Source organism: Temnothorax longispinosus, chromosome 8, assembly GCF_030848805.1.
Source record: "Temnothorax longispinosus isolate EJ_2023e chromosome 8, Tlon_JGU_v1, whole genome shotgun sequence".
Lineage (NCBI taxonomy): Eukaryota > Metazoa > Arthropoda > Insecta > Hymenoptera > Formicidae > Temnothorax > Temnothorax longispinosus.
Window position 1 is genome coordinate 2,789,212 of NC_092365.1, and position 12,071 is coordinate 2,801,282.

At 40.1% G+C, this 12,071-nt stretch overlaps 2 protein-coding genes across 6 annotated transcripts; one reads left to right on the plus strand and one right to left on the minus strand.

Moving 5' to 3' along the window:
• The first annotated feature begins 111 nt into the window (after window positions 1–111).
• On the plus strand, window positions 112–1,552 carry Mrpl19 (mitochondrial ribosomal protein L19). The gene is made up of 4 exons (XM_071785396.1): window positions 112–340; window positions 465–903; window positions 984–1,262; window positions 1,338–1,552. The coding sequence occupies exons 1-4, from the start codon at window positions 277–279 to the stop codon at window positions 1,465–1,467; spliced, it is 912 nt and encodes a 303-aa protein (XP_071641497.1). The 5' UTR covers window positions 112–276; the 3' UTR covers window positions 1,468–1,552.
• Woc (without children) lies at window positions 1,502–9,694 on the minus strand. Of its 5 annotated transcripts, none has more exons than XM_071785394.1 (12): window positions 9,423–9,684; window positions 6,380–9,044; window positions 5,945–6,298; window positions 5,048–5,868; window positions 4,557–4,732; window positions 3,558–3,793; window positions 3,293–3,479; window positions 3,058–3,183; window positions 2,851–2,972; window positions 2,597–2,744; window positions 2,391–2,490; window positions 1,502–2,288 (listed from the first exon to the last, which is right to left on the minus strand). In XM_071785394.1, exons 2-12 carry the CDS (start codon window positions 9,014–9,016, stop codon window positions 2,114–2,116), a joined length of 5,082 nt encoding a protein of 1,693 aa, XP_071641495.1. In that variant the 5' UTR covers window positions 9,017–9,044; window positions 9,423–9,684; the 3' UTR covers window positions 1,502–2,113. The 5 variants fall into 5 exon arrangements, with proteins under 5 accessions (XP_071641495.1, XP_071641494.1, XP_071641492.1 ...); XM_071785393.1 differs by having other exon boundaries at window positions 2,391–2,487; window positions 4,557–4,780; XM_071785391.1 differs by having other exon boundaries at window positions 4,557–4,780.
• Between the last annotated feature and the right edge of the window lie 2,377 nt (window positions 9,695–12,071).

Sequence of the window (12,071 nt, forward strand, 5' to 3'; positions counted from 1 at the left end):
ACCAACCAATCAACGCAGAGTGTTGATAAGACGACACTCAACAGTTGTGTCTGCTGAACGCGGCCAATGTCGATGCGCAGTACGGATCGGCGCAAACCATAAAAAAAGAGTTGAGTGAACAATTGAACATATTGGTTATACAGGTTATACTGTGCTGTTACCGGGTTTCACCCTTTGCTTACGAGATTACGAGTTGAATTCTCTACACGGAGAAAGTTTTATACATGTTTGATGTTTAAATGAATTCAATAAGAATAATAATAGAAGATTAAAACAATGGTTGTAATTTCGAGGATATTCTCTCGCGGTTATGGCGGTCTGCGAACGGCGAAAGTACTACGTAGGTTATATTAGATTAACATCACTTTTATCTGGTTGTTCATATCGGAGCAGATTTTGATATTGTCTCCTTAAAATATATGTAGAATTTTTAATTATCGAGACTACATAAGTCTGTTTTTCAGGTCATGCAGTTAGGGGAAATTACTCCACGGCCGCTCAAGATTCGATACAAGAAGCGCAAAATAACAAGAAGATACCAGAACGAAACGTTGAGCAGAAGAAAACGATCCCAGACAGATATCGATTCATTTACCCAGAATTTCTACCGGACCCTGACCCCAAGTATCGTAACACACTCCGAGAAAAGCTGGAGCGCATGGATATGCTAGCAAGGCGCACGCATATAGCGATACCCGAATTCTATGTCGGTTCCATATTAGCTGTGACTTATTCTGAGCCACACGCTCCTGGAAAGGTCAACAAGTTTGTTGGCATATGCATCGAGAGAGCAGGATGGGGATTGAGAGCCACGTGCCTGCTGAGAAACGTGGTTGATCATCAAGGAATCGAAGTGCTTTACGAGCTATACGATCCTGCGATACAGAAGATAGAGTGTCTCAAGTAAATAGTTTTTGTTTTACATAAATTGTCTTGAATTGTTTCTCTTGTATCGATGGTACTAATTGCGACAAATAATTTAGGCTTGAGAAAAGATTGGATCCACATCTAAGATACCTGCGAGATGCACCGGCAGAATACAGTACCTTCCCTTTCGACATGGAACCGGAATATTTGCCGGACGGTGCACCGATACCTGTAAATGAGATCAAAGTGGAGCTCAATCCTCGTCCATGGTTAGAGAAATGGGAACGTCAAGAGCTGAAAGGTATAACAGAGCTTGAACTCAATGAAAAGCGTATTAGAAAAGCCAAGGCTGCAGAAAAGCCCTGGGAGAAGTACGATCTGATGAAAAGATATCGGTAAGAAAGCAAAACCATCTTTTGATACTTCACGTTTTTAAGATTATTCGTTCTAATTTACATCTTTTTATTTAGGGAAACCATTCCCGAGGAGGATCAGAATGAAATATTTAATGAAGTGTATACAAAATTACATGAAATGGAAGTTACCAGACGTAGACAAAAACATAAGCGCGCGTTCACACGTCCAAAGAAAACTGGATGAGCTTTTGATTGGGTACAGCATTTTTCAGTCCATGTAAGGAAATAGAACGAAATAAATAAATATATTTGTTTTTTTTTTGTTACAATTCTGTATCTCTGTAATGATATCCTTTCCATTAGCATGCTATCATACAATTGTAATCATTATAGAAAAGATTAGGATTTCACAATTATTGAATTCTTTTTAACAAAAATATATAGAATTAAACATAAGAACAACAATAGATAAATGGATTTTCTGCGTTGTTACTTGTGTTTCGTAGATAAAGCTTAAATAATGTGTATTATTTTTCACAATTTCAGAAACTTTAATGATCAATAAGTTTCTTTGTATTGGGAAGTGAAAAATATACAATAGAAACTGAAAAACTCTAATTCTATATTCAATATTGTATCGCATCGTTTCATTTTTGTAGTAGCCACTCTTCTGCACTATTTCAACACTTTGTAAGAACAAAATGTAATTCGTATCCGCAAGAGTTCTTCGACAATTATAATATACAGCATTGTCGGGGGGAATATCGCTGAGCCCAAAGCCAAATTTAAATTTTCGGATGGCAGTCAAAGTGTTAAAATAGATCAATCTTTCTTTTGCTTTTCTTTAATTATTGGCTTAACGACATAAGAGATCATTGCAATAGGTGAAATTAACTCGTTAGTAAAGCTACATTAATTTCTTTAACCATTTTAATACGATGTAACATTTTGATGAGCTGTTCCTTTGCGAGGGGCGATGTCGAGTACCATACCGGACTGTCTGGTACGCAGCTGCGTTCTGGCAGTAGATAGAAGACGTCATTTCGCGTCTTAACGCTTTCCGGGCTGAAATATTTCAAGTGCAAGATAGTAGTAGTACACACAGTATCAAAACTGACGTAATAAATTAAATTTAATGTTTGTTTTAGTCATAACATGTATACATACCATTTCGACAAATAGAATTCGTATAACTTAACAGGGCATCTCAATGGATTCTCCTCATTTTCTTGTTGTTCATACACTTTCTTTTTTCTTGAATTAGCTTCTTAAAAAAACCAATAGATTAATTTATATCGATAAATTAGCGTTGACAGTGTAAAATTTTTATTGTGTACAACAGTACAACATATAGATAGATTAATCTAACTAACCAAGAGCTGATTGTGGCGGATAAAATCTCAGAAGGACGTTTCTTGAGCCAGGAATTTTCCCTGCTACTGCCGTGGGTTGAGCTGCTGGATTGCGCTTCCAATGCTTCATAATGTGAGAAAAGGAAAGTTGCATATGTTCCTCCACCGTCTAAAAGACATTGATGAACACTCATATTTATTAGTATTGAAATAAAATATTAACGATAACGAGTTATATGACTTTTATTAGTCGATTTCAATGGACTTTTACTTACCACAAGATTGAAATGTTTCGTGTTAAAGAACATAAGCGTGCTTAACAGAACATGCGGAGAATGGGCACCTAATTGTTTGCATTCCCATAAGTGCTCCTCCTCCACCCTGGTCACGATGTATTCTGTAAAACAGATGATATGACGTTTGAAAAGACAAAATGGTGAGAATAAAGTTTGCAATCACAACGAGTGATAAGACATACTTACGGGCGTCGTTGTACAGCACGGAGAACTTTTTCGCTACTTCATTTAGGCAATCTGTAAATTTCTCGTAATACGAATCCGTGAATATGTTATCGATCCTGTTATTCTCAAATAGATACTGCTGTATTCCTGAAACAAATTCATGAAAAAATATTTGAGACTAAAACAAAGGTATATATGAAGGACATATCTGAATAATTGTATCACTGACTCTCATATCATGCAAAAGTCGATTTACCTAGGCAAAGATAATATATTGTATCGGGAGCATACTCCGCACCATTCGGTTTTCTTACTTCCTTCGCAAAGAGGCATAGAGAATAATTTAACTCGTCCGCGGTAAGTTGTAAGAGATCTGTCTTGAACAACTTTATCTTCCTCATTGGTGTAATTTGTTTTTCTAATTCGGCATTCTTTCCTATTACCTATATATTTTTAAAATTTATCCATGGTAAATATTTCCGTCTCGTTTGTTGTATATATAAACGGAAGAAGTTACGAACCCATTGCCTCCACGCATTTACGCCAAATGTATATTTTAACGCCATATTAGCGTCAGGTTTTTCCATCGGCTCCATAATGCGCGGTTGCGGGGGTGGCTGTGACTCCGGTGGTGGCATTAATGGCATGTCATTTGTACCGGAGACGCGTCTCATTCGTTTGGTTGGTGTTGCGCGCGGCTTGTATGGCATCACACGTTTCCTTCCTCTAGAAGCAACCATTAATCGGTCCGATTGCACTGAAAAAAGTATGAATTGTTAGGAATAATTTCAATTTTAACAGTGGACGATTAACATATTTATTAATAATAAAGAGAGGATATTAACGCTCGTCTAAAGCAACAGCTAAGTATATGGTTACGGCTAATTTTCGAGCAAATTACAGATGTTTTTTTTTTTAAGTTGGATGAATTTATTTATTTATTTAATAGGTTTATGTTTCGATTTTACTTGGTCTTTTTTTTAGAGCTTAAAATTTTTACGTCAAATAATGATACATCAAAAGAATATATAACGTTGGAGGTCACATTAGAAGCGTTGGAATAATAATAAATGAAAAAGATAAATAAAGCGCTAGAACAGTCCGATCAACAATGGTCAAAGTTAAATTTAAATTAACTCCCACGATAATACATACGATAACAAGATTCATCGTTAGTAATTCAAATTACAATAGTCGACATTAAATTCGATTTTTAGAAGTAATTTAACTTTTTGCAAGTAGTTTAGTCTTTTGCGATTATATGGAACCCTTGTAGCAACGCTTCCTCTTCTTGGGGCACCGATGTAAGCTCGTACGCGTGAGATTGACATGAAGTATTGTTCGTCCAGTAGTTGTTGTGACCATACTTAGTAGCAAATAAGTGGTCAAAGATGCGAGGTTTGATATTGAGATCGGCACGACTGGAGCGTGGTTCTCGGTGCGCGTCAATGTACAGTTCAATATCATATCATAATTATTAATACATATACATCGCGTTAAATCATTTTTATATCACATACCGTCGTTGTCTAAAGTGTTCTCTGGTTGCGACGGTGTCTGCGTAGCTGTAATCGTGTTCGGCGTCAAGGCAGCTTCCAAATCGACTGCCGGCTCGTCTAATTCTTCCGTGGCCATTTTTAACGCCATTTGCAACATGTCATCTCCGAACGTGTTACTGGTATCAACCGCTTCCGGACTGAAACCATCACTATGTAAATTGTCTTGATCAGCTGTGTCACCTTCCCTAAACAAAAATATATGCTTTTGGTGCGTGAGATAAACAGAAATAAAATTTTTAAGAAATAAACATGATTTGTATAACATAGAACAAACCAATTTTATATCTTTGATCGCCGAATGGATTATCAGCTTGATATTAATTTTAAGTATTGATGTATTTTCTTATATTTCAAATTTATTTACATCGTGCAGAAATAAGGCAACACGGTGCTATTAAACATTGAAGATACTTGTCACTTAAGCGATTTGTAAACAACATTAATTCACTTACCTATCGTCCACTGAGTCCGAATCGCTGTCGTTAGTCTTCTTTTCGGTAGCTACCATCTCGGCCATCATAAGGAGTTCGGCTTCGTACGGATCGGCCGGTATCTTCTCTTGTATTTTCTTGATATCTTTCATAATTCCCTTAGCGCTATTTCTCGTAGTGGGTATAAACAGCGGAACGGGTATGGGTAATGGAAAAGGCATTGGAACTGGGAAAGGCATGCTATACATATGCATTGGAAACGGAACGTAAATTGGCACTGGTATAGGTACAAGCACCTGTTCAACTTTTTCGGTCGTCTGTGTCCACTTTGTGCAAGGATGAGGACGCACAGAAACTCCTTTCGTATGCACCAATGGCTTGCACTGAGTCATCTTGTTGTGCACTTTTACTGGACTAGGCGGTCTGGTAATGACTTGTGGCTTGTAGACCATCTGCTTCGTTTGATTCGCGTTCGCAGGCATTACCATACTGCTTTGCTGCGACGTCGGACTCGCTTGTCCATTTCCTATCGAGGCTAGGCTCGTTACTGAAGAGATAACCGGCATAGTTTTCTTCTTACTCTGTATCTCGCTGGGTACAGGCTGATTCGTACTTCTCTGTGGTAACATGGTCTTCGTGGGCCCACTTGTAGGCACGGGATCGTCGCTCGATGGTATAGTTATAGGTGACTTAGTGTATTGTGCTTGGAAATTCATGACGCAGTTGTACGAACAAAAATTACGTATCGTTGCATCTGACATTGTGAGATGATAATGCGCTAGGGAATATTCCTTGCATAAATCACAGTTAATTCGTTTTGCAGATACTGCGTTAATGGAAACCTGCGAGAGAAATGACAAATTTTTATACCTTCCACATGTCGTTATATATATTATTTTAAGTAATAAAATATTATACCTGATACAGCGTCAAACAATTTAAGCTGCACATCATCAGGGTTTGTCCCGTTTTTAATTCCTTCTTGATCATATCAAAGTTATACTTCTTTACTTTGCACCAGTTACATGGAACTATTTTCCTATTCGTTATGATAAATATATTCAAGCACGTCTTGTTACAAAATGTATGAGGCTCATTCTCATAAAACACAATGAAATTTTGCTTATTTGGTAATTCAAAAAATTTCTTGCAGGTAGAGCACTGCTCAGGTCTGACTTGTTTCACAAACTTAAATGCAGCGAAACAGGGTTCGCTGCATATAGCTACCGGAGTGCTATTGTATATTTGAACTTCGCAGTGTACGAGCTTTTCCTATGAGAAAAAAAAAATTCATATTAAAAAATTATCCATAATACATTTAAAGAATAAGGATCAGAAAAATTAGTCTTTTACCTCCTGACAGACGCTGCATGGCTTTTTTTCCGTAGCCGGCGGTACGGTAGAATTCAATTTCGAATATTTTTCCATACAGTCTTGGGTACAAAAGTCTTTAAACTGTCCTTTCTCCCCGACTGGTGCAAGGAAGCCATCTGTGCCAAAACTTATGTCTTTTTGACAGTAGCTGCAGACTTTTAAACCCTTTTTAAATTCCTCTAAACACGTTGAACAACAAAACTGCCTCACGTCACAACCGAATCTCACGCAGTATTTCCCTAAACTCACAGCTTGAACTGTACCACTACAGTTTTTGCAGAAACTTCCGTATTTCCGTTGGAACTTTCCCAAACATTGATCGTTGCAGTATTCCATTGTTTCCCAGGAAAGATTTCGTTCGTCATTTGGTTCTATAACTGATAAACAACTCGCACAACGCTTCTCTTGTTTAGAGTGGGCTCCTTGGCTCGGCATATCGATTGCTTTATTATGATGAGCTGCTTTAAATAATGCCTTACACGTTTTCGAGCATACAAAATAATGTTCCGTACCGAGTTTCACCCGAATTTTGCACGCTCGTTCTTCGCCGCACTGCTTACAAACATCTTTATTACTAATCTCTTCAACTTCAGAATTTTTCGACTCGTCATCGATATTAATAACATCCGTTGCTGGCATTGAGTTTTCTGTCGTTGACTTGAGCTCATCTGGAACAGTCACCTTCTGCTTTACGGCACTTTCTCCTTTATTTTCATTTTCCGTAGTTGCCGATTTGGATTCATCTGGCGAAGTATCCTTCTCAAGCTCGGAATTAGATTTGCTACATTTCGCTGATTTTTCCTCGCATTTAGAATCATTGGCAAGTGCAGATTCGCTTTGATCGCCTTCCACCGTTTTACCTGATTTATTTGGTATTATTACTTTCATGCTGTCTGGGATAATACATAATTCGTCATCTTGTCCCGGCAATACGTCGGTCTGCTCCTCATCCGTTTCCATCGGTGTAATTTCTTCGATATTCTTCTTGGGCTGCTCATCTTGTTCACCGGCTGATTTTGTGGAAAACATATTTCCCGTTTCTGCCTCTGACGTACTAGTACCCGGAAGATCAATGTCCATTGAGGTATTTTCGAGAGAATCGACGGTAGGTTGTACATTACTCGACGTGTCAGCAATATTGTCCGTGGTTTTGTCGACGTCGGCATCCTTCGGATCGTTTAATGCTGAATCGACGCTAAGCTTCTCATTACAATCGTTATTTCTAGCATTTACCGCATCCTGCAAATTATCACCTTGCTCGTATAACTTTTTAAAACTGAGCTCGTTTTCAGCAAGACCGTCGATTTCCGCCTGTTCCACGTTTTCGGACGTAAGATTGTCACCGCCGAACGGATCCTCCGCGTCCATAGACTGGCCCTCAATCTGGGAATCGTCTTGTTTGTCATGAGAGAATTGTATAAACTCCGTGTTTTCGGGCTCAATGTTCTTCTCGGACAGATCCTTCTCGGGATTATCTAAATTACTGTCCGAAGATTCCGAATCCATCTTCTTCGCAGCTTCTCCCCGAGATATTTGCACGTCATCCGCGTTACTACTCGACTCATCTGGGACATCACAATCTTTAGTTTTTTCTTTAGATGACGTTTCAGAGTCGTCCGCAGTAACATTGTCGTTGGTGGATTTCGCGACATCATTTACAGTCGCACCGTCACTATCATCTGGAACTTTACACGAATCTTCGAGAGTCAACGAATGTTCTGTGTCGCCCTTTTCCGTTAAATTAGATGTATCTAGCTCCGTTGCTCCCGCATCTACGTGAACCGCTGCGCCCTTTTCCGTCAAGTTAGATATATCCAGCTCTGTTGCTTCTGCATCTACATGAACCGCTGCATCTTCTTTGCAGGAACTTTCAACTGCATTACTTTCTTCAATTGTTACAGTCTTACTGTCGTTCTCAGGCAATGCTATTTCAACTTCGGCATTATTGTCTCCTTCGATGGTTTCTAAACATAAAACAGAATCATTCGCTTCTATATTTGATACAGTCGAGTCTTTCTCACAGGCTATTGTAGTTTCTTCTTTTTCCGTTTCATCATGCACTTCTGTAATATCCTTATCTTCCTCACAGGCTATTGTAGTGTCTTCTTTTTCCGTTTCATCATGTACTTCTGTAATATCCTTATCTTCCTCACAGGCTATTGTAGTGTCTTCTTTTTCCGTTTCATCATGCACTTCTGTAATATCTTCATCTTTCTCACAGACTATTGTAGTTTCTTCTTTTTCCGTTTCATCGCGCACTTCTGTAATATCTTCATCTTTCTCACAGACTATTGTAGTTTCTTCTTTTTCCGTTTCATCGCGCACTTCTGTAATATCTCCATCTTTCTCACAGGTTATTGTAGTTTCTTCTTTTTCCATTTCATCGCGCACTTCTGTAATATCTTCATCTTTCTCACAAGCTATTGTAGTTTCCCCTTCATCCGTTTCATCGTGCACCTCTGTAATATCTTTATTAAACTGTGGTTGATCAGATTCTTTTATTTCTTCTTCGATGCAGCTTTCAGTATTATCTTTATCTTCGGAAATGCTCACAGCTTCCGACTGAGATGCAACGGCAGCGTCGTCCGAAGATAATGGACCATCCGTGGAATCCATTATCACTTTTGGCTTAGCCTTTGGATATCTAGAAATGCACAAGATAAATTTTAATAATAAAATACAGCTTTTTATCATTTTTTTAGATCGCTTAAAGTAAAAATCTTACAATGTAATTGACTATAAGATTAATATTCGTCTCTCAATACACATTCTTGTTATATTATTTACTAATGTCTTTTATGAAAAAGAACACGAATACGAAACAGCGCAAGGAATCTTGGAGAATATGTTATCTGCTAAAGACGAGCAGTGCACCGAGAGGGTAATCCTCGAAACGTGCAGGAAAGTGAGCGAAAACGTATATCACAGATGCGTGAATGAACCGATATCAACAGCCCGTCGAGCTCTCGTACGCGGGTGACGTCTAGGTTAGGCCGTGCTCGCGTCGCCATGTTTCCCCTACCTGCTACTTGGGTCGGTCGTCGACCGGTCGACGTCGTCGTTATCTCAGACTCCAACGGGACGAAGCGCCGCGGATGCGTCACGTATCGGACGATACCGCGCGTCCATTCGTAAAGACGGACGTACGCTGCTTTGCCGGGAAACACGGCGAAGTGACGCGAGACGCGACGCCGTTGACTACGCCGATCATACACGATGAATGAAGGCCATGAAGGGCGCAGCGCGCGATTACGTTCGAAACGAAATTATCGAGAGTCGGCGCGCCGCACAAATTCCTATACCACTGCTAGATCGCGAACTTTGCCCACGAGAGTTGTAGAGCTGTGAGACCGGCCGGATTTCCGGCTTCGGCCGTCACCTTACAATGGCCGCGTTCAGCAGACCAAGCCGCTCAGTAGCAGTCGAACGTGATTGGCTCTTACTTTTAGAACCAACCAATCAACGCAGAGTGTTGATAAGACGAACTCAACAGTTGTGTCTGCTGAACGCGGCCAATAAAATGGCGACGATACACCGTATCAAGTCAAGGCCATTGCACGTAACAAAGTTTTAGTCATAATCGTAAGGCCGTAAGAAAATAGACCAATCACAGTCGATTATTCTCCTTGAGCTCGAAGAATAATCGAGTGTGATTGGTCTATTTTCTTACGGCCTTACAATTATGACTAAAACTTTGTTACGTGCAATGGCCTTCAGGGATCGTCAGGGCCGCGTTCGAAAACTTTACTCGGGTGCGAACTTGCATCGTTCTATCTTTGTTAATTACTTATTAAAAATTGAACAAAGACAAAACGACGCCGGTGTACACCCGAGTCGAGTGAAGTTTTCGAACGCAGCCCAGGATATATATATAGCAACATTTTTAAACTTAAACAGCAAAATAGCTGAACGTACGAGGTGAAATATACGTACTGCTTTGGGATATACAAATTTATTTTCTGTTTCTTCAAACGTAAAAGCGACCTGTCCACGACTTTTCTCGACTTTGGCATGATGAGATCAACAGCAGCACTTGTACTGGCAGATTCTCTTGTACTCGGCGATGGAATTAAAGCGAAAAATGTTGAGTCGTTTTCTTTCGGTTTCAGTGTAATTTTTTTCTGCGGAATTACACGCATAATTGTAGCAGAGGTAGAAGCAGGATGAGTAGCGCCAGGCTCAATCGAAGTATTAGTTTTAGACTTAATCGAAGAAGTAGTGCCAGACTTAATGGAAGTAGTATCAGGCTTAATCTTATAATTGTTAGATGTAGCGACGTCTGCAGAAACAAGAGTATCGACAGGAGCAAAAGGCAAAAATTTTGAAGGCACAGCATTGCTTTTTAAACATATCGCAAAATCTGCAGCTACGAAATGAGCACTACAGAGCACGTGATCTCTCGTTAGTTTTAATTCATTAGTCAGTTTTAAATTCATTCTAATGGCACTGAGCCACATTTTGAGAACAGCCAGACGATACCAAGGAAATCTGAAATATTTGCAATTTCTGGATTAGCACACATTAACCTTGATACATTACGAAACTCGAATATATTCATCATAAATAAATATATTGCATTCTACTTACTTAAATAAATGAACGCCATCTTTTCTTGTTTTTCGGCACGTCGGAATACAACAATAATCAAGCGTCATCTTTCCACAATTTTCACAATTGCAATTTCGGAATTAGAAAATTTGTTTCTTCGTCGATTTCTCAAAATTTTTTCCGTTTTTCCAGAGATCCTATCTATCCTGAGGAAATATCTTGTCAAAAATATCATTCAATTTAGAGAAGAATATTTACAGAAATATTACAGAATATCATTTGTCATTCCAAGCGCGTGATTTTCGAAATAAAACCCGGCAGTTCCGATTTACTCCGTCGTTTCGAATGTCGGAACCCAGGTAGCAATTAATGTCTAAAAGACATCATAAAGACATCTTTAAGATTTCTGGCATCTTAAAGACATCTTTATGATGTCTTTTAGACATTAATGCTACCTGGGAAAGAACAATTCGAGCGAGCGAATCGCCGCGAAAGGAGGCCGCCGCGGGGACGCGATCTGAAGCCTTGTGTCCACGATGTTAGAACTGCGTGTCCGAGTTTCGGTTTAAGCCAATCAACTTGCAGCTCTTACAGAAAAGCAGCAGTTTCATTGGCTTAAACCGAAACTCGGACGCAGTTCTAGCATCGTGGACACAAGGCTGTACACTGTGATTGGACGATCGAGCCGCGGCGTGCGCCCAACTTCACACGGCGTTATCGCGGATCCGAACCGAAGCCGTCGCGTTTCTCTACGCGAAACGCGAAAACGATCCTCCTTTACAATATCCAAGCCGATAACGAGCGACATCGGCGTGAGCGCGTTCGATTACGACTTTTACGCTCGAATACGTGGAAACGCGCGAGAGCGTGCCGACGAGCGAGCCCACAGGGCGGCTCGGTCGAGTTCAATGACCGCTCGTGAGCGCCGAGGTGTTCGCAGACTTATTCGCACAGTTCGCACGCGAATACCGCGGTGGGTGTCGTGCGCGTCTTGCGTTTCCGCCGATCCGTTTCGCAGCCACGAGACTACTTCTTGATTACTATATGTACGGGAGTGCGATGAGGGGATACCGCGTCTGAGGTCTGAGGAAAGCGGGGCGGCGGGGGTCTCAGTCAGGTGGGT

Excerpts from the sequence above, each read along its gene's own strand:
- Mrpl19 (XM_071785396.1), top strand. The coding sequence starts at position 277 with ATGGTTGTAATTTCGAGGATATTCTCTCGCGGTTATGGCGGTCTGCGA. Across the intron at positions 904-983 it reads CAGAAGATAGAGTGTCTCAA|GCTTGAGAAAAGATTGGATC; the intron begins GTAAATAGTTTT and ends CAAATAATTTAG. Across the intron at positions 1,263-1,337 it reads GATCTGATGAAAAGATATCG|GGAAACCATTCCCGAGGAGG; the intron begins GTAAGAAAGCAA and ends CTTTTTATTTAG.
- Woc (XM_071785391.1), bottom strand. The coding sequence starts at position 9,016 with ATGGATTCCACGGATGGTCCATTATCTTCGGACGACGCTGCCGTTGCA. Across the intron at positions 3,480-3,557 it reads TAAATGCGTGGAGGCAATGG|GTAATAGGAAAGAATGCCGA; the intron begins GTTCGTAACTTC and ends AAAAATATATAG. Across the intron at positions 2,289-2,390 it reads GAATTCTATTTGTCGAAATG|CCCGGAAAGCGTTAAGACGC; the intron begins GTATGTATACAT and ends GAAATATTTCAG.